Source organism: Rhizoctonia solani, chromosome 11 (assembly GCF_016906535.1).
Source record: "Rhizoctonia solani chromosome 11, complete sequence".
Lineage (NCBI taxonomy): Eukaryota > Fungi > Basidiomycota > Agaricomycetes > Cantharellales > Ceratobasidiaceae > Rhizoctonia > Rhizoctonia solani.
In genome coordinates, this window is record NC_057380.1 from 456,886 (window position 1) to 484,835 (window position 27,950).

The window sequence follows — 27,950 nt, forward strand, 5'->3', positions numbered from 1 at the left end:
CAATAACTATGTGTACCTATATGATCTCACTCAAGAATGGACAATCCTTGATGATGTTGATGATCTGATATTGATGATATGATTTGTGGCGCACAACCAAGTTGAGTCTGTGTATTATTGGTTAATTATTAGCTGAAAGTGCTGTGCTGACTAATCATGTATCCAGGCTTACATCTATTGTATCCTGCTAAGTCTTACGCATAAGGTAACTCATTGAACATCTAAGGTTATGAGAGGCAAACTTAGTCCAAGTCTGGGCCACATGTCAAATTGTTATGTTTGATTCAGAACTGCAATGTCAACCATTGGCCCTGATTGACAAGCAACAAGCAACAACTGAATCTAAGTGCTTATTTGTTCCCCACCTGCCTAACACTATGCCCCCAGTAGACAACCGTGAAAAATGCCCTTGCTGTGGAAAGATGGTTCACCCACAAACCATCCAAAGACATCTAGCAAGGATCCAAGCCGCAAGATTACCGCCAGTGCACCCACCAGATATAGGCAACACTACCGCTGCACCAGAAGTAAATGGCAAGGAAATGTTGGGCATACCAATGGATGGTACGTACTGAGACTAGTTATGATGCTCAAAGGCTCACTATCTAGGTTTGTTTTAGGTTTAGATTACAACCTGAACATAGGTGAACCCAATGAGCCTGAGAATGTGGGTCTTCCTGCCCTGGCCTTGATACCTGGTGCGCTATAGTCAGATCTGTCAGTGTTTTATGCTGTGTGCTAAACTATTCACAGATCCGCCGGTTGTCTGGCAAAATCCACCTGTTACCATGGCAGACTGGCCTGAGCTCCCAGAAGATGACCCCAACGGCTCCAAAGGTTCCAACAACTCTGAATCCAACATTGGCAATGTCCCAATTGATTCTCCAGATTGGGATCCGCCTTTTGAAGAGGTCAACGGCCCTACAGTGTTCCATCCTGACAACAAAGTGGATTTCAGCAACAAGGAGTTTTGCAAGTTGATGGAGCGTCACCTGGGAACAATGACAGATGCAGAATGGTTCAAATTGTGTACGTTGAAATAGACTGTTTCACGGTTTGCTAAATTTCCTACTTAGACTCCACTGTATTATATGATCATATAAACACTTTGAAGTTTTTAGCTACACGCCTGCGTACACATTTCTCTTGGGTCACATACAACAACTTTTGATTTGGTATATGTGCGGACTTGGACCTACCAAGTGAACATCTTGCATGGCACCAACTTTGCTATCTATTGGGACTTGATACAAAGATATATGATTGCTGCATAAATTTGTGCTGCTGCTATGTTGGCAAATTCAAGGACCTACCAGCTTGCCCGTACTGCAAAGAGGCTTGTTGGAACTCACAAAAAAAGCCTTGCCGTGTCTTCCACTACAGCCTGTTGATCCCTCAGCTACGCGCTCTTTTCCAGAATGCCAAGATGCAAAGAAACTTTGGTATTGTGTCAAATTGGAGGCCAAGCACAACCCAGCAAAAGTTGTTGATGTTTTTGACAGTGCCCACTACCAAAAGCTGCGTTCAACACCAGTTACACCCAGCCAACCATATTGTTTCTTCAACAATCCAGAGGATATTGCACTATCATTGTCTACCAATGGATTTACTCTGTTCAAACGCCGCCGTTGGGGGTACTCTACCGCTTGGCCAATATTAATCAACAACAATCTGAGTGCCAAGATTTGGACACGGCTAGAGAACGTATATGCGTTGGTGTTATAACCTCCTAACATATACCATTGGACTCGCACGATTTTTCTGATATTTTAGTATTTTTTACGGACTTGATATCTTTTGTTTTTCGATCACGTGATCTCGGCGCTTATTATGCCGAGATGCCGCGCCGAGATGCCGTGCCAAGGGCGCTTAGGAGAATCCACGCTTCTGCGCAGCCCGCAGCACACTTCTCATTTGTCTTAGTTACTTCTTTCTCTCACGCGCACAGACCATGTAGATAGTGCGCTTTGTCTATATATACAGCAGGGAAATTGCTTGGAGACACCAAGTCGATTTTACCTCGTCTCTTACTCACTAGAGAAGGTAGCCAGCCAGCTAAGTAGCCGGCTCTCAGTAGTAACAGAAGCACTCACCACTTGGTTAACTCATCACACCTCCCAGGCCTCAGGCCCCCTCGTCGACAGTAGATACAAGTAGAGCGCCTTAAGCGCTGTTAGTATAGCCTTTAGTAGTTAGATTACATAAGCCAGTGTAGTAGTACGGCCTCAAGCGCCCACCCACTAGCGTGTACCCAACCTTACAGTTGGCGTACGACAGTTGGAGTTATCCCGGTGTCACGACTCAGCTTGGACCTATGGTTCAAGAGGGCTTAAAGTCCGTGGCACTATCACCAATGGACTATGAGACAGGTAGAGGGGCGACTAGGGCCCAGGGGTTATGATATTTGGGTAGAGGGCAACGACGGCCTGGTTAATGATTTAAGTAAATGAGCACTAATGGCCAACAAGGGGCCTGGGCTAAGGGTGTGTGTAAGAGCTAAGGTGAATTGACAAAGAGGTCAAGTCTTGCTGTTTAGCGGCGACTTGACCTGGTTTATGTCAGAGCCAACAACTACCAAAGGGTAATCCTAACAAGCTATTGCCTAATATAGGACTTATCAGCGAGTAGGGCCTAACAATGCTCAAGGCAAAGCCAGGAAAGGGTAGGACAAGACCTATATAGAGTAAAGTGCACTAATGCTGTTAAGACAGCAGGGCAAGGAACCTTTGACAGGGACTGGTATGCTCTCAGGCAATACTCTTAAATGTATGTCTTAGGGTAGGTAGGTGTGGAAGGGGATAAGAGGTCGAGTTCTGAGGCTTAAGGCTCTCAGAACCCTCCTTATATATTCAACAAGCAAGGGGAATAGTATATACAGTGACAAACACAATAACAAAGATAAGGTCACATGACCAGAGATAAGAAAACAAGATCACATGACTAAAGGTCATGTGATGAGATTACATAATAAGCGCTCAGCGCCTAAATAGCATAGAGATGCATATATCCATAAATTCTTCATGAAAATAGCGCATATATTCACTATTTCTTTGACTTAGTGGATTCTAAGGTGGTCACGCCTCTAGGGCATGACAGTTTAAATACATGAGAAGAGCCACATCAAAAACAATAATACCAAACAGTGAGTCATTTACAATTTCACATCATATATCAAATATGTCACGTGATCTTGATGAGTCATAAATATATATACCAAAAAAGGAAACTATCTCGGAAAAAAGGTAGAAAATAGTAAAAAATCTTGTCATGCCAATGAAGGTCATGACACCCGGGACCTCAACAATGCAAGGATCTCAATTCCTTCTTGATCCTGTTACTCAATGAGCTGCTTGAGCTTGAGCAAGGGGTGAATACCATGGGTGTTTCTCCCAAGGGGGAACAATACTATTTCACCTTTGAGCATTTCTTATTCATATATTTGGCAACATCCCAGCAATCTTGAAACTTCTCTCCTTGAAAGGCCACAACAGGTTTTCTCCATGTCAAACTTGCTACATCAAAGGGTGTTTATTTCACTACAATTGGATCTCTGTCTACTACGTCCCCCTCACCCACCTGGACCACAGCGCAGAGTGGAATATCAATGCATTACCCATGCAATCTCACCATGGTTTTCTCAGGGATTATAACGCGCTTGAAGCCCCGCATCTCACTAAAACGGCACGCAATGCACTTGCGCAACACTATGGGATCAACGCAAGACCAATATTTGCACATCTAAAATCCATCGACCTTTCCTCCTGTGCACCATACAACATCATGCATCTTTTCTTTGAAAATCTGGTTCCAAACCTTGTTATGCTCTGGACTGGGAAGTTCAAAGGATTAGATCAGGGTAACAGGCAATTCTGGATTTTAAACAGGGACTGGGAGGCCGCTGGACAAGAAACCAGCAAGGCCAATCGTACCATTCCTGGAACTTTTGTGGGCACACTCTTGGATATAGCACAAGATGGACATCTTTACAAGGCCAAGGCTTATTCATTTTGGATACAGTACATTGCCCCCATTGTGCTTAAAGGGTGTCGTAGACACAATCGATACCAGGGAATTTATTCCCATTTTCTCGAATTTAAACGAAAGCAAACGGACAACATTTTCGATCACGTGACTTCGGCGCTTATATTATACGCTAAGCGCCGAGCCACGTCCCCTTCCGCGCTTACCTCAGCACACGTAGCCACCTCCACCTGATGACATCACTATGACACGTCAGTGACACGTATGCATGAGTAAGGCCGACTGCGGATTGGGGTTCTTATTTGATACGGTATTGCATATAGTTGTATTTGTAATTAGATAGCTCTGTAATATATAAGGAGGACAACCAACCATGGTAACACCCAGGTCGATTACCTCTTGTCGCATCCCATCATTGTACGAGGACCTTAGGTCCAGTAACTACTTAGCTTACCAGTCCCACGTCGCCTTAAAGCGGCTTCTACACTGTACTTAGATAGCTCGTCATTGCCCTTACAGGTCTTGACACCATAGTATAGTTGGTCGTCGTCGTAGGTAGCTTGCTCACCGCCTTACGCGGTTCTTACTTAGATACATCCGGCCGCAAGCGCCCTCCCCCTCGACGTCCTTACAGACGTCTAGGACACTAGGTAATCGACCTTACGTCGGTTGCAAACCGTTCTGTACCCACCACTAAGAGCCAACAAACGAGAAGGGTACCTGTACTAGCACAAGCGAAATCACGTGATCGGGGCCACCTTGCGGGACAGAATAATCAAAAGTCCCCCACCCCCACGTAGTAGCGAATTGCTATAAGGCAGACTACCACTATCGTCCGCATACCCACGGTCGCCGCACCTTCTACCAGCGACCTCAGACAGCAGATACACCCGCTTGCAGAGACTAGACCCTACATTACGCCCGCCCACGGCTGTAATTAGCGGCACTTACTGTCCAACGCTAGGTCGTTTGACGCAGAGGTTTAGCGCTCAAGTAGTTAAGCGCTCATAAGTCCTGATATAGGCACCCCGGCTACATAGCCTCCATCACTCCCACTCGCCCATCATTACCTTGCGTACCCCCACGCGCTCTTCTTCGCGGGCCTCATCTCACGCTGGCCGGTCCTACCCACAACCAACCATGGCTACCCGCTCCAGGACAGCCTCTCGAGCCCAATCCCCGTTCGATCAGGGATACATGGAACCCGCACTTCCGCCAACCACCTCTATCGAATACGGCGAGGTATCCCTTGAACGAGTCACACGACTCCTCCTTGGCCTCCTCGGCCAAGTCGAACGCCTCGAGCGGGAAATCGCCGAGATCAAGGAAGCGGGAGTCGAGACCCGTACGAACGTCGAAAATATCTCCCAAACTGTCGATGTCGTCAAGGATGGGCTTAGGTCCCTGCAACTCCATGGTCCCCGTACCCCCAAAGGACCCCAAACCAAGGCTGTGGAAGAAACGCCACGCCCCCTACCAAAAGCCGAGCCTATTGGATCGACTAGTGGGGTCTCCTTCTGGGCAGAACCTGCCAAAACCATACCCGGCCTTGCCCAGCCTACCCCAAGAAGAGCCGCTCCCCCGCGAGTACCATCTCCCCCTCCATCTCCGCGTCTCCAATCCCCGATCGGGACAGCTGCCCCTCCACCTCCGGCTCCAGTTGCCGCCTATCCCGCTCCGGTCAAGGTTGACCACCCCAACGCCTACACAGGCAAAATAGGGAGCGAGGCAAAGCAATGGTTGACCCGGATGCTAGCCTGGACCCGCCTCAATTCGCGTATGTTCCCCCCGATCAAGAGGTCCTATCCTTCCTCTTGATGAACATGAAGGACTCCGCCGGGGCCTGGGCTCACCCACACCTCGACCAGCTCGGATCTCACCGGGCTATTATTCAAACGGTCAAAGGTTTCAAAATAGAATTTCTGGCAGCTTTCGGTGACCCTGATGCCACAAGGGCCGCCAAGCGGAAAATCACAACACTAACCCAGTCCGGCACATGCGCGGACTATATTACTAAGTTCAGAACTCTTGCCATGGAACTGGACTGGAACAACGCAGCCCTCAGAGGCCAGTTCGCCCGTGGCCTCCATTGGGAGGTCAGTCGCCAAATTGCCACCCGCGAGCACCGTCCCCGCACCCTCCTCAAGCTGCAGAACGCAGCACTCGTCATCGATAACGCTCTCCAAGAAGAGCGAGCTAGCCACCCGCTGAGGGACAATAAGTCTAGCAAACAATCCAACCCCACAAGGGGGACGAGTACCGGCCCATCAACTACCGGTTTGAAGAAACTCTCCGACGACCCTAACTTTGTGTCGGAGGAGGAACGGAATCGCCGCCGCGCCGCTGGCGCCTGCATCAAGTGTGGAAAAATGGGCCACAAATTTGCGGAATGCCGCACGGGTTGGAAGGCTACCCCTATTGAGGAAAAGGGGAAGGCCAAGGAAACCGCCAAGACTGGCAAAGACTCTGAGTACCAATTGGGAAAAGAGTAAGGGTCTCTGCTGCCGCGCGCAAGAACCCCATGGACACTAGTATTAATTGTATAGAGATCTGTCATGTATCTACGGCTTCTAAATCGTCACCACTCTTCACTATCTCTATACAACCAAAGCAAGCGGAACCAATAGAAGTCCTGATAGATTCAGGCGCCACATCATCATTTCTTCACCCCCGCACAGCGGAACTACTCCGCCTCCCACTCATAGACCTCCCTTCACCCCGTACCGTTACTATGCTCGATGGGTCGAGCCCCCAGGCAGGCAAAATCTGGAAAAAGGCCAACTTAACCTTTTCCTTCGATGGCAAGATAATGACAGAGACCTTCCTCATTTGTAATACAGGGTCTCACGCCGCCATCTTAGGTCTAAAATGGTTGGACGCCCATAACCCGGAAATTGATTGGAACGCGCGAACCCTCTCCTTCCCTCATTCCCCACCAGAACACGTGGCCATTGCCGAAGAAGAGGAAGCTGACAAAAACCCTCTTGAAGGAGTACCCCCTGATTACCATCAATACGCTAAGGTATTCGGGGAAGAAGAATTCAATAAGCTTCCTCCGCACCGGCATTACGATATTGGGATTGAACTGACGGAAGAGGGACCTCTAAACTCTCCCCTCTACAGCATGACTGACGCCGAGTCCTCCACACTCAAGGACTGGCTCAGGGACGAGCTCAAGGCTGGGAAGATCCGTCCCAGCAAATCGTCAATCAGCTCCCCCGTTATGTTTGTACCCAAAAAGGATGGTTCCCGCCGACTTGTAGTAGACTACCGACGCCTAAACAACCGGACACAAAAAGAACGTGTACCTGCTACCCCGTCCAGACAACCTTATGGCCCAACTCCGCGGTGCCAAGGTCTTCACCAAGCTAGACCTGAGATGGGGATACAACAACGTCCGGGTCAAAGAAGGCGACGAATGGAAAACGGCCTTCCGGACCAAGTACGGCCTATACGAGTCCCTAGTCATGACATTTGGTCTTACCAACGCTCCCGCCGCCTTCCAACACTTCATGAACGAATTGTTCAAGGACTTACTAGACGTATGCGTCATCATTTACCTTGATGACATCCTAATCTACTCCAAGGATGACGCAGAACACACAAAACACGTCCATGAGGTCCTAAAGCGGTTGATGGATAACCAGCTCTTCTGTAAGGCTTCCAAATGCACGTTCCACGTCACCTCGGTGGAATATCTAGGAATCATCGTCTCGGACAAGGGTTTTAGCCTGGATAAGCTCAAAATCCAGGCAGTACAGGAATGGCCGACCCCCACAAAGGTCAAAGAAGTCCAATCGTTCTTGGGTTTTGCCAACTTTCTCCGCCGATTTGTTGCCAACTTCAGCCACATGGCTAGGCCACTGCACAATTTGGTAAAGAAAGATACGCCATGGAAATGGGACACCAGGGAACAGGAAGCCTTTCAGGGTCTTAAAGACGCTATCACCAATGCCCCGGTTCTCTGCCACGCCGACCCAACAAAGCCTTATTTCCTAGAAACGGACGCATCAGGAGCAGCCCTGGGGTCTATACTCAGCCAACGACAGGAAGACGGCCGCCTACATCCATTAGGGTTCCTATCGGAATCATTCAAAGGTGCCGAACAAAATTACGACACCCACGATAAGGAACTCTTGGCAATCATAAGGTTGTTTGAATACTGGCGTATCTTCCTGGAGGGGACCCTACACCCCATCACCGTCTTCACAGATCACCGGAACTTGGAATACTGGAAGGAGTCCCGCACCTTCAACCGTCGTCATGCCAGATGGCACTTACTCCTTGCCGGGTACAACTTCCAGATTGTCTACCGCCCAGGGAAACAGTCCGGCAAACCTGACGCTCTGTCCCGCCGATCTGACCATGCCGATATTCCACCTGCAAACCAGACAATGCTTCCTGACCCCGTATTCGCTAACGTAGCCCTGGTGACCCCCAAGAAAGAACTCCAACGCCAAATAGAGTCCGCCCTAGACCAAGACAAATCGTTAGAGGAAATATTACAATTCCTCCAAAATGAGTCAAAGGCGCCCCCCTCAATCAAACGCGCTTTCAAGGACTACCAGATGGAAGCCGGGTTACTATTCTATCAAGGGCGTATTGTGGTCCCAGACGTTGGAACGCTAAGGACTGATCTACTCCGTATCTTCCACGATAGTCCCTTGGCAGGGCACCCAGGAAGGCAGCGCACCCTGGAATTGATCTTGCGAAACTACTATTGGCCTGGCATCCGCGCAGACACCTACTGGCACGTTGATTCTTGCGAAACCTGCCAACGGATCCGGAAACCAAAATACGCGTCCATTCCCCCTCAACCATTGGAACTACCATCACGGCCTTGGCAACACGTGTCTTATGACATGATAGTGGACCTACCCAAAGACGGAAACAATGACTCCATCCTGGTCATTGTGGATAGTTTTACCAAATACGTGATCCTGGTGGAATGCTCCAAAAAGCTCAAAGCCCCGGATTTGGCAGACCTGTTCTTGCGACACGTGTGGAAGCGTTATGGCATGCCTGAAAAAACAGTATCGGACCGAGGAAGGGTGTTCAACAATAAGTTCCTAAGGGCCCTGTACCAGCGCCTGGGAATAGACCCTCACTTTTCTTCGGCCTACCATCCACAAAGCGATGGGCAAACTGAGCGCGTAAATCCTACAATCGAGCACTTCCTACGGGCCTATTCAGGGATCAACCAGAAGGATTGGGTAAAATGGCTACCAATGGCGGAGTTTGCCTATAACAACGCGGTTCATAGCGCCACAGGCAAAACTCCATTCAAGGCACTTTACGGTTGGGAACCTTTACTCACACCAAGCAACATCCCGACGGACGTCCCCGAAGCTGACAATCTGGCCACTCAGATGGAAGCACAATGGCGGGAAGTAGAAGCGGCACTCCGGCAGTCAAAAACACGTATGACAGCCGGAGAAACAGGAGAACCATTAACCTTTGAAATTGGGGAAGAGGCCTGGCTAGATGCCAAAAACGTGAAGCTGAAAACTTTAAGTCCCAAGCTAACGGAACAACGCCTAGGCCCATTCAAGGTAACCCAAAAAATCTCCGACCGCGCATACCGCCTGGAACTCCCACCGTCAATGAGAATCCACGATGTCTTCTACGTAGGACTACTGTCAAAGGTCAAAAGGGACAAAAAGCGCACCTTTGAAAATCGCCCTCCACCAGTCACCGTGGACGGAGAAGAAGAATACAAAGTAGAAGGGATCTCAGATGCCAAAGAAAGGAATGGGAAATGGTTCTTCAGGGTAAAATGGAAGGGGTACGGACCCGAGGAAAACACATGGGAGCCCCGGGAAAACTTAAAAAACGCGGAAAAAATTTTAGAAAAATACGAGAAAGAAATGAAAAAGAAGGCCCTCGGCGCTGCCAAGGCCCTTAGGGGGGGGGCAGTGTCGTAGACACAATCGATACCAGGGAATTTATTCCCATTTTCTCGAATTTAAACGAAAGCGAACGGACAACATTTTCGATCACGTGACTTCGGCGCTTATATCATACGCTAAGCGCCGAGCCACGTCCCCTTCCGCGCTTACCTCAGCACACGTAGCCACCTCCACCTGATGACATCACTATGACACGTCAGTGACACGTATGCATGAGTAAGGCCGACTGCGGATCGGGGTTCTTATTTGATACGGTATTGCATATAGTTGTATTTGTAATTAGATAGCTCTGTAATATAAGGAGGACAACCGACCATGGTAACACCCAGGTCGATTACCTCTTGTCGCATCCCATCATTGTACGAGGACCTTAGGTCCAGTAACTACTTAGCTTACCAGTCCCACGTCGCCTTAAAGCGGCTTCTACACTGTACTTAGATAGCTCGTCATCGCCCTTACAGGTCTTGACACCGTAGTATAGTTGGTCGTCGTCGTAGGTAGCTTGCTCACCGCCTTACGCGGTTCTTACTTAGATACATCCGGCCGCAAGCGCCCTCCCCCTCGACGTCCTTACAGACGTCTAGGACAAAGGGCGTTTACGCAAGCCTTATTACAGGCATGTCTTCATTATGCGTTGTTTAACGGTAGTTAATGAAATTTGACACAACAGACACATGCTACTTCTTTGAGAAATAATCCTACTTTGTGTAGAGATGGAGATAACGCAAGACAAGGTTGACGAGCTCAAGACAATGATAAAAACCTGGGTTTCACCATACGAGGAGTAAGTCACATCTTAATAATTGTTCAAAAGACTATCATTGTTGACACCAAATAGATATTATTATCAGTACTCTGAGTCACGTCTATCCACATGTACACTGACAATCCACACCATCCTGCACGTCCCATTCTACCTTCGTCAAACAGGACCTCTGTGGGCGTCTTGGGCGTTTGTGATGGAACGGTTTTGTGGACATTTGCTCCCAGCTGTCAAGAATCGCCTCCGACCGTATGAAAACCTCAACAACTACATTCTTCGTCGCGCACAGATGCGGATGGTGTCAATAATTCACAACCTACCAGCACTTTGCGTTACACCCTATTGCAAGGCTCGCACCAAGGAAGGATTTGAGCTATTGTCTCAAGAAGTATATTACCCAAAGTGTGAGTCAATCATTCTCTATTAACTGCAAAGTTGCATAATTCCCAATATATTAATGCGCTATTTCTACAGTCAAAACCATCGTCCTTGGTACCCCGGTTACTAAACGGGTACAATATACAGATCAGTTGCAAAACAGGTTCACCAAGTACTTTGGCCCAGTATACCCCCATTTAACAGCCGCTGAACTGAAAGCGGGAATCAACAAGGAGTCCATTGTCCGCTACGGACGTTTCCGCATGGCCGACGATGGGGATTGCATCCAAACATCAGCATTGATTTCAGCTCAAGACTTGATATTTCGCGATAATTCCTTCGTAAGAGTAAGTTTTTCATATGTATTTCCTTGCATTTGTTTACTAAACCACAACCAGTACTCCCTATGGCCCAATGCAAATGCTGCCTTCCAAAGACGCGACGATGTCCCGTTCCAAGAGGTCCATTACGGACAAATCCACGATATCTACTTCGTGGTCTTTGAGAAGCCGTACATATTATTACATCAAACTTATATACGATTGTAACTAGAACAAATTATTTACAGATACCTAGATGGAAGCAAATCAGAGAGCGAGGAAGAGGACGGGGAGGAATTAGATGAGGCCGAGAAGGAATTGAAGGAACTTCAGAAACGACAAAAGCCGTTTCTGCTGGCATTCATAGAACCCTGCAACACCAGGGGCCTGGACGCGACCAATCCAAACACTCCAGTGGTCAAGTACAAAGATATGCTGACTCCTCATATGGTCCATATCAATACGATTGAGGCTGTGGTTGGACGGGTTCCACAAGGAGATTCGTGGGCCATAGTTGATCGCAGTCGGAAAGGAGCTCGGACAGTATTTGTGGATGAAGATTGATTTTAGGACTTTAATTTATCTCTATATATTATCGTTGACCCTCAAGTACTCTATATTTCTGTACCTATAGTAAATTCAAGCCCAAATCCATGCTCTTTTGTGCTAGTTAGGTCATAGATACATATTGCACGTGCTCAATACAGTTGACAGGCACATAAACACACCAGCCGCACGCGTTCGACACGTCAACATTCCCAACCACCATCCAACTCAACTGTGAACCTACTTTTGTCTCATGACAAGTCTGTGGTCCAAGCCCACCGGCGGGAGTGCCCTTGCTGCCTGAAGATCCTTTCTCGTAGAATGAGGCTCCTGCACCTCCTCCAATTCAAGCGCAAATCTTGTCATCCCGACCGCAATGAATCCGACCCAGGAACTCCACCAGCTCTGGAACCTATTCCAGGTTTGTCGCGTTGTTATTATCTTACGTTTTAACTGGAGGATTGGCTGACATAGGTTCACTAATTGCTAGAATCTGATTACTCCACCTCACCGCCCGGTGGCTCGTTTGTATCTCACCTAACGCGGTTGAAGAAACATTTTGGTATATTCACTGCGAGGCAACGACACAGATGAAATACCTCGCAGGACGCAATTATTCTATAGCTCAAACCGACCCCGTTTCTTCTTTCTTTCGTCCACCCGAAGAACTCGTTCTCTCGCTTCCTCCTGATAAGTTTCATGTAAATACAAATACCGCGTTTAGTGACGCTCATTAGGACGCTTAATTTTATAATACATTTTCCCCGCGCCTTAAGCGCTGTTACCTTTTGAGCGCCACGGCGTCTAAGGCGTTGTGTCGATTTGACACCGCGTCAAAAGCGCTGTGTCGATGTGATACCAGCGTCACAAGCGCTGTAGCTCGCCACGCAAATTCGACCACAGCGCCTCTTACGCCTGGTGACAGCGCCCGGCGCTTCAGGCGCTGCTGACAGCCTCCCTACTTCCCGTAGTGTATAATAGCGACTTAGCCGGAGCATGCAGCGAGTCACGTGAGGACCGCTTCATACCGTGTCGACTTGCGTCCGACCTCCTCCGCCGTCTAGCCTCGTACAGACCAAGTGCCGCGGCACGCCTTTGCGTGTCGCTTTTATCCCACCCACCATCCCTTAAGTCACGAGAGCTGGTTTGGGCCGCCCACCCACGAGCCAGACTCGCGGTCGGGCGCCCCCGGTCCACCCTCGCTGCTTCGCAGCCGCGGGGGTTCCCCAAACCTCACCAATCTGGGTCTCGTGGCCGACGAGGACGAGCGGGCAGAGGATAAATAATTCAATTGCTTTAGCTTGCCCGCTCTGGACGCTGAAAACGTAGAAAGTCCGGCCGACCGCCTATGTGCGTAAATAAGCTATTTTTCAGCCCTCATCATTGTGTCCTATTCGCGTATTGTGAGGTCCACAATATGCCGATTGTGACAGGTGAACCGCAGCGTGTGGAGGATTCACATGAGGCACTTGACCGAGGCGCGAGGTCCCGGTCACGTGAGCCCTCCACGCACAACTCTTCCTCACCACCTCGAGCAATCACTAGGCGCGAGGCACGGTATGAATCAGCCTTCTTGGTCGATCCCCACCCACCTTCCCCTTAACGACACTAGGCCGGCACACATGATTCTCTGCTACCCTAAGCCTTCGATCCGGACGGTCGCAGCCTTGGGTGGCCCGGCCGATACCCCTAGGCCGCCTGAGGCAGCCCCGGGTCCCCCCACTCGCACCGCGCCGAGAACCGACGCTGAGAATGTACGCATAGGACTGAACAATAATAAATATATACATGCATACATCCATTCGTCAGCATACCACGGACCGTACCGGAGCAAAGACCAAGTGTAATGAATGGTTATATCTTTGGGACAACGAGTGTTAAGCCTTGATCCTTTAATCACCGGGACTTAGAGCAAATTATACTGAAATAAATTATTCTTAGAGAGAAAAACAGTGCCTAAATCGATCTAGGTGCGATACAAACTATGTTTACCAAGCGACGAGGGGGGGGGTATTTACCAATGGCACGCAGGTTGTTGCATGAGTTTAGGTGTGTGGTCACGATTGACCTATGACTTCGAGCTTCCGGTGCAACAGAAGCATCGAATAATCAAGACCTTCTAGTAGATGTGAAAATCAATCTGTCTTTTTTCTTGGAGGGGCGGGGGGACACAGATATCAGTTGAGTATCGGCGATTTTGTCGATCTGAGTGCAAGAGAACGGAAAGCTCTGCTGAGAATAGTACGCTGATGACGTTCATATATCAAGCCGAAGAATAAAACAACCTGAACTGCAGTGAAGCATCCATTCCTGCCGCTACCACCGGGTCTCTTAAACCCGCCACCTCGCTCTTGTTCTCGACTTCGTCCACCCTGCCCATTACATCAACCTCAGGAGAAGACGAGATCCCAGCCATACTGGTTATTCTCACCCTCCTGTACCCTGCGTCCATGACCAAGCTTCTCGAGATAGACGAGGCTACCTATCGGGAACAGTGTTTGAGCGGGTTTGTAAGGACCGAGGCGAGCGAAGGGGTTCTTGTCCGTGTGGCTCTAGCGAGGTTGTAAGAGTTTCATGGGGATATGCGGTTCCTCAGCGGGTCAAAGCGTGAATGAAGAACCTGACTGAGGATTGACTTGCGCTGTCGATCATGTACGATGAGTAGGATGTAAACGAGAATAGAAATAAGCATACGGCTGTGCGAATCGGGTTAGATGTTTGAACAAGACGCTGCAAGAGGGTTATGGGATCGGAATATGAATTTATTTCACGCCTTTCATACTTGTTTGGTTGCCCTTTTTTCTCTCCTTGGTCCGCTCGCGTTCGGATTTTCTGCTCCCGTGACCTTAGTTGAGAATATATATGGAATATTCGATTAATTAGAGACAACATCTATAATAATTAGCCGAGCAGCATCTATCGTTCCTCCTATGCTCTGATAGGCCCTCTCGAGCGTACGAATAGATCGGCTATTCCGACGCATACGTATCGTGAGGCCATACGTCAACGTTAAGGGCGTGCACATGCATGCATGGAGTCAAGTGAGGTGAGATGAGATCCGCGGCACCGGTGCATGGTCGGTTCTTATCGATCGGATTCAAGCTGGGTATAGGTTCCTTGTTATTTCTTGAAGTCCCCCCCCCCCCCGGAGGGCATCTTGGATCGTGGGCGTAAGGGTATCAAGAGATTAAAAAAAGGACACGACAGGAGAACATGTAACTGAGAGACTGGCACATTTGCTCGCGTGTGCTTGCCTGCCTGCCAGTGTGCCACCACGTATGGTTTGGGGGTTGTATGCGATGCATGCATATATATGACAAAGCAAGCTCTGGTTGTATGTTTGTCGCTCCTGGAGTTGTGAAAGTGCTGTTGTCCATGATATCGATATTGGTGCGTGGGGCTCGGGCGTAGTACTAGGTGTTGCTTTAGCCTGCCGTGAAATCGTGGATATCTCGATTTTGTCTGCACAAGTGTGCCCGGGGTCGCTGGGCCCAGGCCATCTTAAGTGAGATACCGAGTGAAATGGAGTATACGGTATACTGATTGTGATGAATGACTTTATCTTCAGGGTAACTAGTACTATTTGGCATGAGAACAAGTCATCACACTGAAAGCGGGTTGCTTCCAAGAGGAAAAACGATAACAATATAGATACGGGTACAAGGTAAAGTATAACAAGGGGGTGTTCCCCAAGAGCGCCCAGGTAATCGCATAAACCCAAGTACTACTATGCGGTTGAATGGTGCATTTTGAGTTCCCGGCGCCAATAGACCCGTCGAACCACTGGGCATATCAACTTGTTTTACATTAAGTATCCCTCCGTACTCCTTGTGCCCTGCAAGTGGGCTGGGGGGGGGGGGGGGGAGTTGTCGAATAGAACCGGATTACAACAATAGGCGGTAATCGAGAGGTTAGGGGTGGAATGACGGAAAGGACTTAGATATACCATCTCTTTGGACCATTCACACCCGCAACTGAGAATTACATCGGATTGATGGTCCGAATTCCGGTCCGACGCGATAAGTCTCAAAAGTTATGATTTTGGCTTTGATTTGTCAAGGCTTCAAATTAGACTCTCTGGAGGGAGAGAGGCTTGGAGCCGCATGGATATCCTCGCGGTCCTCCTGGCTCGGGACCCACCGGATAGTTTCTTGATGTAGATCCGGAGATCATTCCGTCTTTTTTGGAATAAGGTTATCTACGACATTGTCAATCGAATGCCAACGGATGGAAAACTCCGCCGAGAACACACTGAACCACGCTCGATCAAACCATTTCTCATCCCCGCTGCGATCAGAGTTGAAATTACGTAGAGCTACTACGTTTTCATATTTCATCTGCCCGGGTTAACGGTTTGTTGATCAGATATGTAATGTTTGCTAGGTGCTTGTGCGCACCACCGGTACCTTTAGGATAACTTGGGTGTTCTCGTGTTTGTATAGACAAAGCTCCGGGATGATTTAATAGATGTATAGACTGAATCTGAAAATCGAGCTGATCACCAGCACTACGCATATCTTATGACCACTATGTAACCGCTCTCTTCCGTTTGACGCTATTGGGGAAGCTGTACGCGGTTGGTTTTCTTGTTTCATCACAACTGGTGGCGCCGCGCGGCTAGAGAACAATGAAATGTATATTTACTGTTTGGGCTGGATAGTGGTGCGGCGTGTGTATGACGTTTGAGGTTCATTTGATTGTTTATAGAAATATTTAAGTACTCATTCACCCATATACCGCCCAGATACCTGCTACCAGACCTACACCATCCCAAGATACAATCTCTCCCCACCAACAAATACTTCCAACCTTCCTCGAACTCGAAGGCGAGGGAGCTATTATATACATTGTCCCTTGGATACACCCGAGTCTCAATCCCTTAGCCGTTTTAGCTATTGAGCTCTTCTAGCAATGAGCCAGCAAAGCACTATGGAGGCAACTCGTATTGGTCGGCAAGACCAAGCTAATTCCACACTAATCTCGGGCATCCAAAGAGGCACAATATACAATACAGTCGTATCCGAAACCAGGTACGCCTTTTCGCCCGCAAGGTATTGTTGGCGCGCTTGCTGAGAAATATCCTAGACAAGAGCAAGGCAGTACACGCCTTCTGGTGCCTAAAAGGAGCTCATTGATTGCGTCCCTTCGAGGTCATCCTGGAATTCTGGGTGCTGAAGGGTGAAAATGTAGAGGTGATGGAAGGAGTAACAAAGTAATGTATGGTCTCTGTGATGAAAGTCGTTATGGAGCGGTTGATTACTATTATAATGTTGTCAAATCATATTTACATAAGTTTCTTCTAATGTTTTGTATAAAACGGCGCATGAAAAAAGAAAGAGCACTAGGGAGAAAGCGCCGGTTGACCCCAGATGCTATCTTGGAGCTATACGTGATTGCTAATCGGCCACACCTCGGGCTCTGCTTAGGCAAGTATGTTGATTGAAATAAGGCACAAGCACGTACACAGACAAGCATTCAGGCTAAACATGACTCATCATTTAACAACTCTGGTCGTTTGCTTATCGCCAAATATCAAGAATCGTCAAGCGGGTTGAACGTGCGCACGCTGCTCTACAATGGGCGCAACAAATTTAATCATGACCCACATGATGATTGATGTTGTATCAACCAGAGATCGGGGTGTAAAACTATAGTTATATGCTCTTAAAAATTATGTGGACGCACAGAGGATCGAACTCTGGACCGCCTGAAATTTCATTGCAAATCAGGCGTGATACCACTACACCATACGCCCTGTAGTGTAGGTACCTGTATAAAAAATGTATAGAACACACGGCAACTATGGAAAGACCCGATACCATTCTGGCCCATAAAACACTAGTGTTGGCTCAAAACTGATCAATCAGACTACTTCAATCACTATCGGACTTCCCCATTGCCAGGGGCTCTCACAATGCTCGGTTTGCGTGAACATTCAAATCGGCGCGTTATATACGAAATGCTAGTAAAATCCGGCTACCACTTTCACGAATCTTCCGCGAGTCCCTAGCTCTGCATGCCAATCAGATTGCTAATTTTTTATTGGTTTAAATATGCATTGAAGTTGGGGCTCGTGAGAAATAATCAGTTCTCTGTGTACTACCAAAAGGGAGAAGCGCATTAAGACATTGTGCGCCTTTTCGTAAGACCTATAGCTAAGTCAAGCCAATAAGCACGATAGGACAGCGAGTTAGTCTCTCGGTATATAGTTCAACCCTGGGCTGATGATCGACAGCAATGGATCAAGTCATACTGGCAGGTAGAAAAGTGGCATCCGAGTCTATACTCATGCGACATCCATCAACATAAAAATATGGCATACCTAACTTTCTATTTGTGAGTTAATTCACAGTGGCTTCACGTTAATGTTTTGATTAGGTTCAAATATACACTTTGTAGATACACAACACTAATCTTAGAAAATTGTTGGTTGGTGATACCACCAACCACACGTACACCATTGTAAGTTTGTAAGCGCCGAGACCCTTATATATTGCTTGTTCCCTGACATTGAGTTTCAACATCCCGATTGCACCCACACACCCTTCATAAGTGCGCCATAATTTGCATTACAACCCGGTTCATGTCTATGGGTCTTCGTGAACCTGTCCTCCCCCCTTCGTGAACCACTTCCCCTATTTCGATATTTGGGCAAAGTGGCGGTGCTCTGTGGGGCCAGGGCAATCGCCATCCGAAGCTTAAGTTCATAACTCTCCAAGACGGCAAGCCAATCGTCCACATGTAATTACATCACCTACACGCGGCCTGAAATAAGCTTTCACCAAACTATGACTCTTGTTTTGCAGCAATATCCACTTGCCCGATCTCGTCGCGAAACCCTCACGCTGCTTGACATAGTTCTGTACCCCTGTGGCACTTGCCACCGGCAACCAGCTGTGCCTGACCCGTGAAACAGTGTACATTTAGGGCTCCTAAGACCAGGTCAATATATCGGGTGGGTGATTCCTAAGAGATTCGCCGATTAGAAGTAAAAGGGCCCTGTCCGAAACGGCATCACTCCACGGTCTCACTAGACTCAAGTATGGATGTTTAATGGCTTATTAAGGAGCTTCGTAACACAGTTCTAAGCGTTTGAGAGACTATGAAGTCGTCGTATCGCGATGGTCAATCGCATGAGCCTGATCCCGATTTCACGAGAGGTAACGGTTTATGGTGTGAGTTGAACTATACAGTGGTATATTAAGTAAATCGCGTATTCGATGATCTGCCGTATATCCACGTGGCTTTCCGCGTTACCCTGTGGAGCCTAGTTTCTGAGTAGACCAGGAATGAGGGGTCCATTCTTCAACCCCAGCTATTCGGGCACAGATCTGAAAAGTATTCCACGTCGAAGCTCATCAGATGTGCCACAAGGTCACTTATGGCTGCATGCGCATTGGTACGAAACAGACAACACTATGGTTGAAAGAATTAGGCGGACTTGATAATACGGGAGGCTATCTCTTGGAACATAAGTCTGCCGTAAACCTACAAAAGGTTATTAACGTCTACAATATAAGTAAATCACTCATCGTGCTGGTACAACCTGCAGGACTTATTCCGATATTATCTATTGTCCATTACCGAGTACATGATCTTGCTTAGATAACTCCCAACACGATGGTATCTTTAACTTCCTTCTTCACCCTGTTACAACTCCTCTCAGTATTTGGGATGGACCAACGGATACCCCAATATCTAATCAATCTGGCCAGTTCGACCCAACTGAACCTACCCCTACCGGGCAAGAGGGGACTCCTGGCAATGACACTGCAGAAGTGGGAGAAAGGCAATTGGACCATATTATCTGTTGATATGATTATCGACTTGTACACCTATGTACATAACATAGCCAGAACATAACGATGGGTAATATACCCCCAGGCTCCTCGAGCTTTGCAAGCCCTGCTGTACAATTAGTCAGCTAACATCTAATCCAAAACGAGAGTCTATAGGACACAAGCTGTCCCAAAATAGTAGTACCTAAGTGTAAGGGTTACGCGCCTATCGTAGGTCTGGCTCGAGTGTATACGTTACCCTTACGATACCCATTACCCTCTCTCAGCGTTACATTCGTCCCTTGTGCTTCGTTTAGATTGATTACCGTTTACGCATGTACCGAACCGGGCACCTTATAAGGTCCCGGATTCCGACCCACTCTCCTTGTCTTTACTCTGAATACCAATATCGAGTGTGTGTTACGACTTGTTATTAAGGCGATGCCGTCGCCCACCGAGTCACATTATACACCCAATAAGTAGAGACCTTACATTAAGCTTAGTATCGACCAGCTCCCGAAGCCCGGGAGAGTCTGCAGAATGCACTATGCTACTCCTGAGGGCGCCCCAGCAAAAACCGTTTTTGCCAAGCAGCGCGTATCAGCTTGTTTCATTACATGGATTGGGAGACCTTATGTCACGGTACAAGTGAATTTATACTTACAGGATGTGGAGGTACATAAATCCCACTTAACTATAATATGATGCTCCAGTATTAGATTTTGCGTAGCAATAGCCCCAGCGCCCAGCAACGGGTGGTACTTGCACAAACAGCATGCGAATAGTCTGTTGGTAATTTCTCAGGCTAGGATAGAGTATCAGCTATTTTCAGTCCTCTAGAACCATATGTTATCGTGTAAAAGTAGCTACTTACATATAGTTTTGAAATAATAAGCCTATCTAAACCAGTGTACCACAATCTTATTGTCCCACACGGTATCATGATTTTAACCATTTTCTATCGGTAGTCTCCGGATCCCAGTTTTTTTTTCCCTTAACACAGCTGACGTGAGTGGATAGTTAACTGTATATTATTTTAAGAGTGACAGGGGGAACAGAGATTGCTGATATCGCCTCGCCTGATTGTATCTGATTGACGCCGGTCGCAGTCTATCTTCAGGCTCGAGGTAGCGAGCTTTTCCCCTCTCTGAACCGTTCCTCGTAGATAGATCCTGTCGTATCCGAGGAGCCGATGGGTGATTTATACTTGGGTGCTGATTCGGTAAATTTCGCGCATGCAAAAGCCCTTCCACACCAATATTATCCAGCTCCAATGTTTCGGATTGGCGTTTGGGCATTGATGGTAGTGGAGCATTAGGGGATATCCATCGAAAGGGAGCCCATGACAAGGATCTTCAGACGCGTCATTCCCATGTGTACTGCCCTTTCATAGGAAATGTTGGATCTGCCAGGAATTGTGCTGTTCCAATAAATAGTCAAAGCATAAGTGATGGCACAAGCTCCGCCGACAGCTCCTCGGCGGGAGTGGTGGCGGTTTGTAAAATCCGTCGCAAAAGGGGCTGCCCCAAAGTAGTTTCAGTTTTCAATCTAAATGCATCGTAGTAGGATAGCTCGACCTTTGGTGGAACAATAGAAACGCGTGACTCGGTAACATGGGACAGCAGATACAAGTAGGCTCATAAATTCACGCGTTTTGATGTTCACCGAATTCGATAGGCTCACTGAGCTTCGAAAGCCTAGCTGTCTTTTAAGTTTGACAGAAACCACTAAGTACTATCGTAAATAATAGCACCAAGCTTTCATATCAGCTATATAAATGTAAAAAAAGGTTTAAATGGCTGCATTCTGGAACCGTCCTCGAATACAGAGGCTGCCTGGCTGGGCTTCTTGTTTACCAAGTTTTCCCGGAACCGTGGGGCTGGTAGTAGTCCGACACTCTCTCACTCGGCTATTAGTATCGCTTTCAATGTTATGTTTCAGCAGAATCGCCTAAACTCAGGGAAAAGGGGCCTCGCCAATGTGTTCAAAGAGATGAATTGCCCATATGTAGGAGCAGTGTCCTCTAGGCTAGTTATACTATGCTTAAAGGAATTCATGGAGACAAAACACGGTGGACCCCAAAAGTGCGGATTTTCTGAACGTAAAAAATCGCGCGTTATATGCGGAGTGTTGGCAAAATCCGACCAGTTTCTCCATGAATCCGCATCCTCAACTCACCCCTGTGTGTCGTCAAGGTGCGGATTCTGCGATTTTAGGTGCGGATGTCTGGCAAAATCTGGACGTCATGCGGATTTTCCGTACTTTTGGGGTTCACCGTGAAAGCTGCCCGTCTCCGTTTCTCCTATTTTCCTTGCGTGGAGGCACGATGTAAAGTGCCCCAAGGCTCGCTATGCATCACCACGGAGGGGCCAAGGGTTGACTGAAAGCTTTCATTCAGTAAAATCAATCGCTTATAGGGCATGGGAGTCCAACAAAAAGTCTTCGCGCTATCATTCCCGCACTATGACTCTTTCTGCCCTCCTACGTGCCATTAATCCCGTGTCTCCCTCACTTGTCTCAAGAATATACATTTACTACACAGAGGTCTGTATCCCTATAGCAGGGAGACTCACTCCTGGAATATTCAATCAAATATTTCGGAGAGTGCCGCATGATCACGCTGAGGATTTGCAGCTCAAGTGAGAAAATCGCCGTTGTCTCATCACAAGGATGCTGATTAGATGTTATCCCACAAGTCCAAATGCTCTTATTAACGAGGAGCCCGGGGAGCAACAACTACCCAATCATCTCCCTCTTCATGATCAACCACAAGGGCTACTTGGGTCTCTTTACGGGAACGTTCACTTGACCCTCGCTGATGGAGCAATAGCACCTATCTCCTAGTTGTCTACAAATGATTCATCTGTGAGTCGTGTATCCTATTAATAGATGAGCGTAGTATTCAAATATCCATCTCTTCAGCGCATTGGTTAAATTTATACCTCGGGCATCTCTCTTTAGTCATCAGGCAATCCTCCATAATTGTAGATTCTTAAGGATAATTTTTATTTATGAGAAATACCCAGACAAAAAAATACCTGAGACAAGGAAAGCATGGATTTGATGAATATCGTGTACCCGGCCGGAACATAGCAAAGTGACTAGTGAGGCATGTAAGAGGGCGAAGGTAGATTTGAAAACACCGATTTAGGCGGAGATATAAAGCGACCTACAGTCGGTAAACTTCCGGTTTGTCCTCGGTACCCGAGGGTGAGAAGTTCAGTGGACGAGTGCTGTTGAGGTTTAGGCTGGCACTACAGAGTTTAGGATCGCCTTGCAATTGGTTAGATTTGTCCCGACCATCGGGATCCGAAAAAATACCAAAATTCCGGCCTAGTTATCAATGCATTGCAATCAAGGATTCATCAGCACCTTCAGTAACATCCAACCAATATTGAGGTCAATTTGCTACGATGTCTATGACGTAACTCAGACGGATGCCTATCGAGTTTAGAATCAAATGAGTAACGGCGTTCCTGGCTTCCTACTATCCAAAACATGACTAAACCTATCCAGTAACTTAACCACTTTTTAGAACACTAAGGGTTTATTATCAGATATTAAGTCGCCGTTCATATTATCGTGGGTGATAAAGGTACACGTAGCTGGAAGGAGCTGCGAGGCATTTGATATTTTTTCAAACCTGCCTCATAGCGTACTCCAGTTATAATAAATACGCGAACTCCTTTCTCGGATGCCTAAGAGAATAGACGCATTGGGGCCAAGTTCTAGTGCGATACCAGCATGATCATAGATACGCTATTGCACCATTTACATCAAGTTCTAGCCATGCAATTGAGTATTTGGTGATCAAATTGGTCGATCATCGATCATCGTGAGCGTCAATCTTGTCACAGCAACGTGATTGTCATTAAGTGCGATATTTATAGGGTCGTGCTATGTGAATAGTGTGCTGCTGAGTATCTTAGTCTTTGGTTGAGGCTTGGTTCCAAAAGATAACTAAGAGAATTAGTTGAGCTTAACACGCGACCTCATAGCCGCCCATCGGATGGGCATATTCATATACGCATGAATTAGTCTCGTGTACCCGAATCTTCTGTCTGAAGTTCAAGACTAACGCAACGTCAGAAGGAAATTAAATAAAGATTAGGCAGCATCGAATGGAGATGTAGATGTATGAGTTCGTTTGGTATAGCTCTTTATAACTCGGAACTTGTTCCCCCTAGAACAATGTCACTTCTTCTGTTGTATGAAATTTACATAATATAACTGCAGATAACCGCCAATTACCATGCACAGAACACGGTAGAGCAAATCCGATGATACACGTATCGTTCCACAAAAGTGCTAATTCCGTAACGCCAATGTCTCGACCCATGTATGAGTAGTCACTTTTTTCAGTGCATGGGCAAAGATATCCCCTGATGGAGCCAGCAATCCAATAGTAGTAATGAAGGAGAATTTTGACACTGCCTGCATGCATAGTTTCATTCTAGTCCGACTTGCCCATGGCCCAATGACAATCCAACATTCATTACTTGAGACTTTCAAGCTCCGGAAGTTGATCAGGCAGCATCCAAATATTCATTTCGACCAAACGAACATGTGCTTATGCGTCTACCTGTAAGATGTATGCACGATGATCGTGAGGAAATCCAACTGATACGTTCATAGCTTTGAAAGACCTTTGGTCCTCACAGCACCCAGAGTTTGGCAGTAAATCGTACTTTCGTACAAGCCTCTCCAACAGCTAGCCGGAAAGGCCAGTATGAACTCTCGATCACTACCGAAGCTGTGTATCTTGCGCTTCATGCTCAGAGTAGAGTCATACAAAGCGAATTTCATTAGATAGCGTATAAACACGCTGGAATTGGCCCAGGACTACTTAAACCCCTAGTTCTTCTAAGTCATAAGAACAGCCAGTGACACCACCACTCTACCCCCTACCCATCCAAGCAATGAACAACCAACCACAAGATGCACCTGCTCAGGGGTATGCCACTGGTCCTGTTCTTCAGTTCATCATCATGCTAATGATTATTGCTGATACAGAGGAAACACTCCACCGAACCAGGTCGGAAATGCGCAGCCCAACAGTGGCCCACTTAACAAGGGCTTGTATGGACTCTCTGCACTAACGCCCTCAAATAACCGAAATTGAAACATGGCTTACCTTTCGGATGACAGAAATTTACTGTTCGAAGAGTAGACTATGCATGGCATTTTGAACTATGCGCGCCGTTGATACCCTATGATTATGCTCTCCCTCTTTCAACTATGTGTTCAAATAATGTAGCTATGACTTACTCAGCTAACTTCTGTTAATTGTCTTTCAAAGCATTGCTGAATGGAATAGAAAGTAGTTCGCACACACGCTTGTAAATCCTTCGCATTTCTGCCAACATTACGAAGGAAGGATCACGGCGATAAACCTGTAATAATAATACTCATAGTGTTCCGTCAATTTATGGAAAGAACGCGCATACATAGACTATTGCTTGTGGCCATCAAATGTGTGAATGATAATCCTTCGTTTACCGCGCCCGTAACGACGACAGCGATTGAATCATGAGCTCTGAGCCGAGGTAACGGTCATGAGAGTGTTGAACACCAAAAGGGCTTCATGCAAATGCCAATCATGATGCCGCTTCTTTGACGGGAGATGAGCTTCATTACCCAATAATTGACTTCTTCTTCCATGAAAGATAGGCGGGGTACTATTTCATCAATTCGACTCAAGGTCCATCTATCTGAAATTACGGGTTCCTCCAGGGGTTATACACACTCTGTGCAATACAAGTACTTCATGTGCTATTCATCTACTACGTTATGTTTATTTAGGCGACTAACCGTAATCCGATAATTTTCGAGCTGGCTCGATCTGTTCAGAACACTTTTAAATCGCTTTATGTTGTCGAGGAATGCCCTCGACCAAGGATGTCCGAAGGTTTGGAAACTATGGTATGATTGGAGTCATCAAGAGCACAGTTAAATTATGTTCGTCTCCTCTCAGTGGGGACTTAATATTCCAAGGCGATACGGGCGCCAGAGACTTTCACTTACTGTTGTGAAACGGACCCGTACTTGAGACATCCCATTTGGTTAGCCACTTCCTGGTATTTCCTGTCGGCAAAGGGTCAAATATTCGGATACGCTCAGATCTTTCGTTTGAATCTCCCGTGTTTTTTTTTTTTTTTTTTTTTTTTTTTTTTGACTCCCTATCCATAATGAGTGGCTGATTCAGCAGATACATATATGTACCTTTCATTGGGGACTTAGAATGATAGAAGACATCAATGATCATTTCCCCACATAAAGCTAATTAAGGGCGTACTGCGGCCTTTGTCGAATCGTGGAAAGGTACGACGCTTCAATTAGATTGCACTCGAAGCTGGTCTGAAGATTAGGCAAGTAATCGAAACGAAAGGACAAGCAAAAAGATAATCAAATACTTACATTACGAGTACTGTACTGAGTTACGCTTATGAGCGTTACTCGTTACCATTTCAAGACTGATTAGTTCTATTGATAACATAACGCCACTCGTTGACCGTCAATCCTTGCACCAGTCATTCATAACGGACTCGGGACTTGCATACCACCCAGTCATATCTGAAAGTCCAAGTTTGGGCGAGGGTGGATTCATGTCAAGCTCTCAACCACTATACGCCGCATATAAGGTCGGATGAGCGTGAAAGGCCAATCTTCGGCATGTAGTTGATTGGCCTGCGTGGATCGTATCACTTTTTTCCCTGGCAGCAGATAGCACACAGTTATAGTAAAAGGACCTTGATCTCAAGTGAGTCTTTGATATTTTACAAGGTATGTGATTTTGATTCTTTGGACAAATCGGTCTTTAGAGATATCATTTTGTCAAGGTTTATGCTCGTGAATAATGGCTAGTCAATTGTAGATCTGGTTGCCCATCAGAGATCGCAAAATCGCCCTTCAGTAATACGAAATGACCGGACTTGTGTCAAATGTTCATCGAAGCTCAAATGGTGCGGCATCTTTGGTAAAGGGGTTGTTTCACCCGGATCTCCTCCGACAAAGGTAGTAAATGTTGGTCTGCTTTCCATGTCGCATTCATTCGATGTATGCACGGCCGACCAGTGTTTAGGCAGAGGTCAAGTTTGCTCGTGGAGTTGCCACAAACCTTGTTAAATACCCTTTAGTGATTTCCTTGGATTTATTAATCAATTTGGCTACAGGGCGGGGCCGTCTAAATTTGGCAGTATGCCGCTGTCCATGTTTATAGTCACGTGTGTTTGGATGTGGATCGACGTCGGCTACTATACCCCTAAGTTCTGACCACTACCTCGAGGGTTGGCGTCAGACCCGTTGGAACACTTGCACATGATATACAAAGAAGAGGGGAGGGTGAGTATCCTTTGTCTTATCTTTCGTTGTCATAGCTCCACTGGTTTTATTGATTACTCTTACCCTTTGGTTGGGGCACACACCTGTGGTAGATATGTACACACCGACACGCAGACGAGATTCCGTCTCTGATTCAGTTCATAAATTTACACCCTCGAAGCGGGGCCAGGCGGCCTTGGACGCGCTAGCACTTGGATATGACGTCCAGCTCCCCGACTGCTCGTATGTCACCTACGTTCTTTTTCTGCTCCAATATTTCGCTGATTATTGACTGAACACCACGTGTGTTGAAAACGTTGTTTGTCAATACAACTGTATTTGTGACATGGTCCATAACTAGGTTTGCGCTTCTTCCGCGCACAAGTGTCAGCGAACAGGCACTTGCTTCTTTCGTCTCAACTGGAATTCAGCAAGCTGAACAACTACCTCGGAGTACTAGTTTCGCTGACCAGCACAGACATGCAGCTTCTACTTCTAAGCAACATCGCAATCGTGGTTCGGATGTTGCCGAAAAGAAGCGGTTTGCCCGACAAGTGCGGTCGCCGGTCGCAGACGCCCGCCGTACGAATCTAAATGAAGATTGGATAATGAATCATTCCATTTCTGAATCCTCGGTCGCTCCTACCCCAGATTCATCATCTCGGGCATCCACCTCTTATCGACCCAACATATCCCAATACGTTCTCGATAGTCCTCACCGCTCAAAGATCAGACGATTCGGCCTACCGAGACACCGAGACAACTCCGGGATGAATCTGGTTTCGTCTCATCCTCCGAGAAGTATGGCCGATGTTTCATATCAGTCTTCGCCTGTTCGACGTCACTCGATGATTATTCATCAAACTCCGTCCGCTCGACCCCAGAGTCAGAACAATCCTATCACTTAATTCCGGCGGCATCTTCGACCTACGATAATGAAGATTCCTACAGACTT

At 47.1% G+C, this 27,950-nt stretch overlaps 4 protein-coding genes across 4 annotated transcripts; all 4 read left to right on the forward strand.

Moving 5' to 3' along the window:
- Nucleotides 1-377: 377 nt before the first annotated feature.
- RhiXN_10212 (uncharacterized protein) lies at nt 378-1,043 on the forward strand (the record flags this gene model as incomplete). Its single annotated transcript, XM_043330028.1, has 3 exons — nt 378-564; nt 621-698; nt 754-1,043. 3 exons carry the CDS (start codon nt 378-380, stop codon nt 1,041-1,043), a joined length of 555 nt encoding a protein of 184 aa, XP_043184125.1.
- A 4,078-nt stretch (nt 1,044-5,121) lies between these two features.
- Nucleotides 5,122-9,905, forward strand: RhiXN_10213 (Retrotransposable element Tf2 protein; the record flags this gene model as incomplete). Its single annotated transcript, XM_043330029.1, has 4 exons — nt 5,122-5,758; nt 5,899-6,469; nt 6,514-7,226; nt 7,306-9,905. The coding sequence occupies 4 exons, from the start codon at nt 5,122-5,124 to the stop codon at nt 9,903-9,905; spliced, it is 4,521 nt and encodes a 1,506-aa protein (XP_043184126.1).
- Nucleotides 9,906-10,603: 698 nt separating this feature from the next.
- On the forward strand, nt 10,604-11,915 carry RhiXN_10214 (uncharacterized protein; the record flags this gene model as incomplete). The annotated part of the gene is made up of 5 exons (XM_043330030.1): nt 10,604-10,674; nt 10,729-11,057; nt 11,128-11,378; nt 11,430-11,542; nt 11,600-11,915. The coding sequence occupies 5 exons, from the start codon at nt 10,604-10,606 to the stop codon at nt 11,913-11,915; spliced, it is 1,080 nt and encodes a 359-aa protein (XP_043184127.1).
- Nucleotides 11,916-13,314: 1,399 nt separating this feature from the next.
- On the forward strand, nt 13,315-27,903 carry RhiXN_10215 (WNK lysine deficient protein kinase 2; the record flags this gene model as incomplete). Its single annotated transcript, XM_043330031.1, has 4 exons — nt 13,315-13,454; nt 13,510-13,651; nt 27,177-27,238; nt 27,357-27,903. 4 exons carry the CDS (start codon nt 13,315-13,317, stop codon nt 27,901-27,903), a joined length of 891 nt encoding a protein of 296 aa, XP_043184128.1.
- Nucleotides 27,904-27,950: the final 47 nt, after the last annotated feature.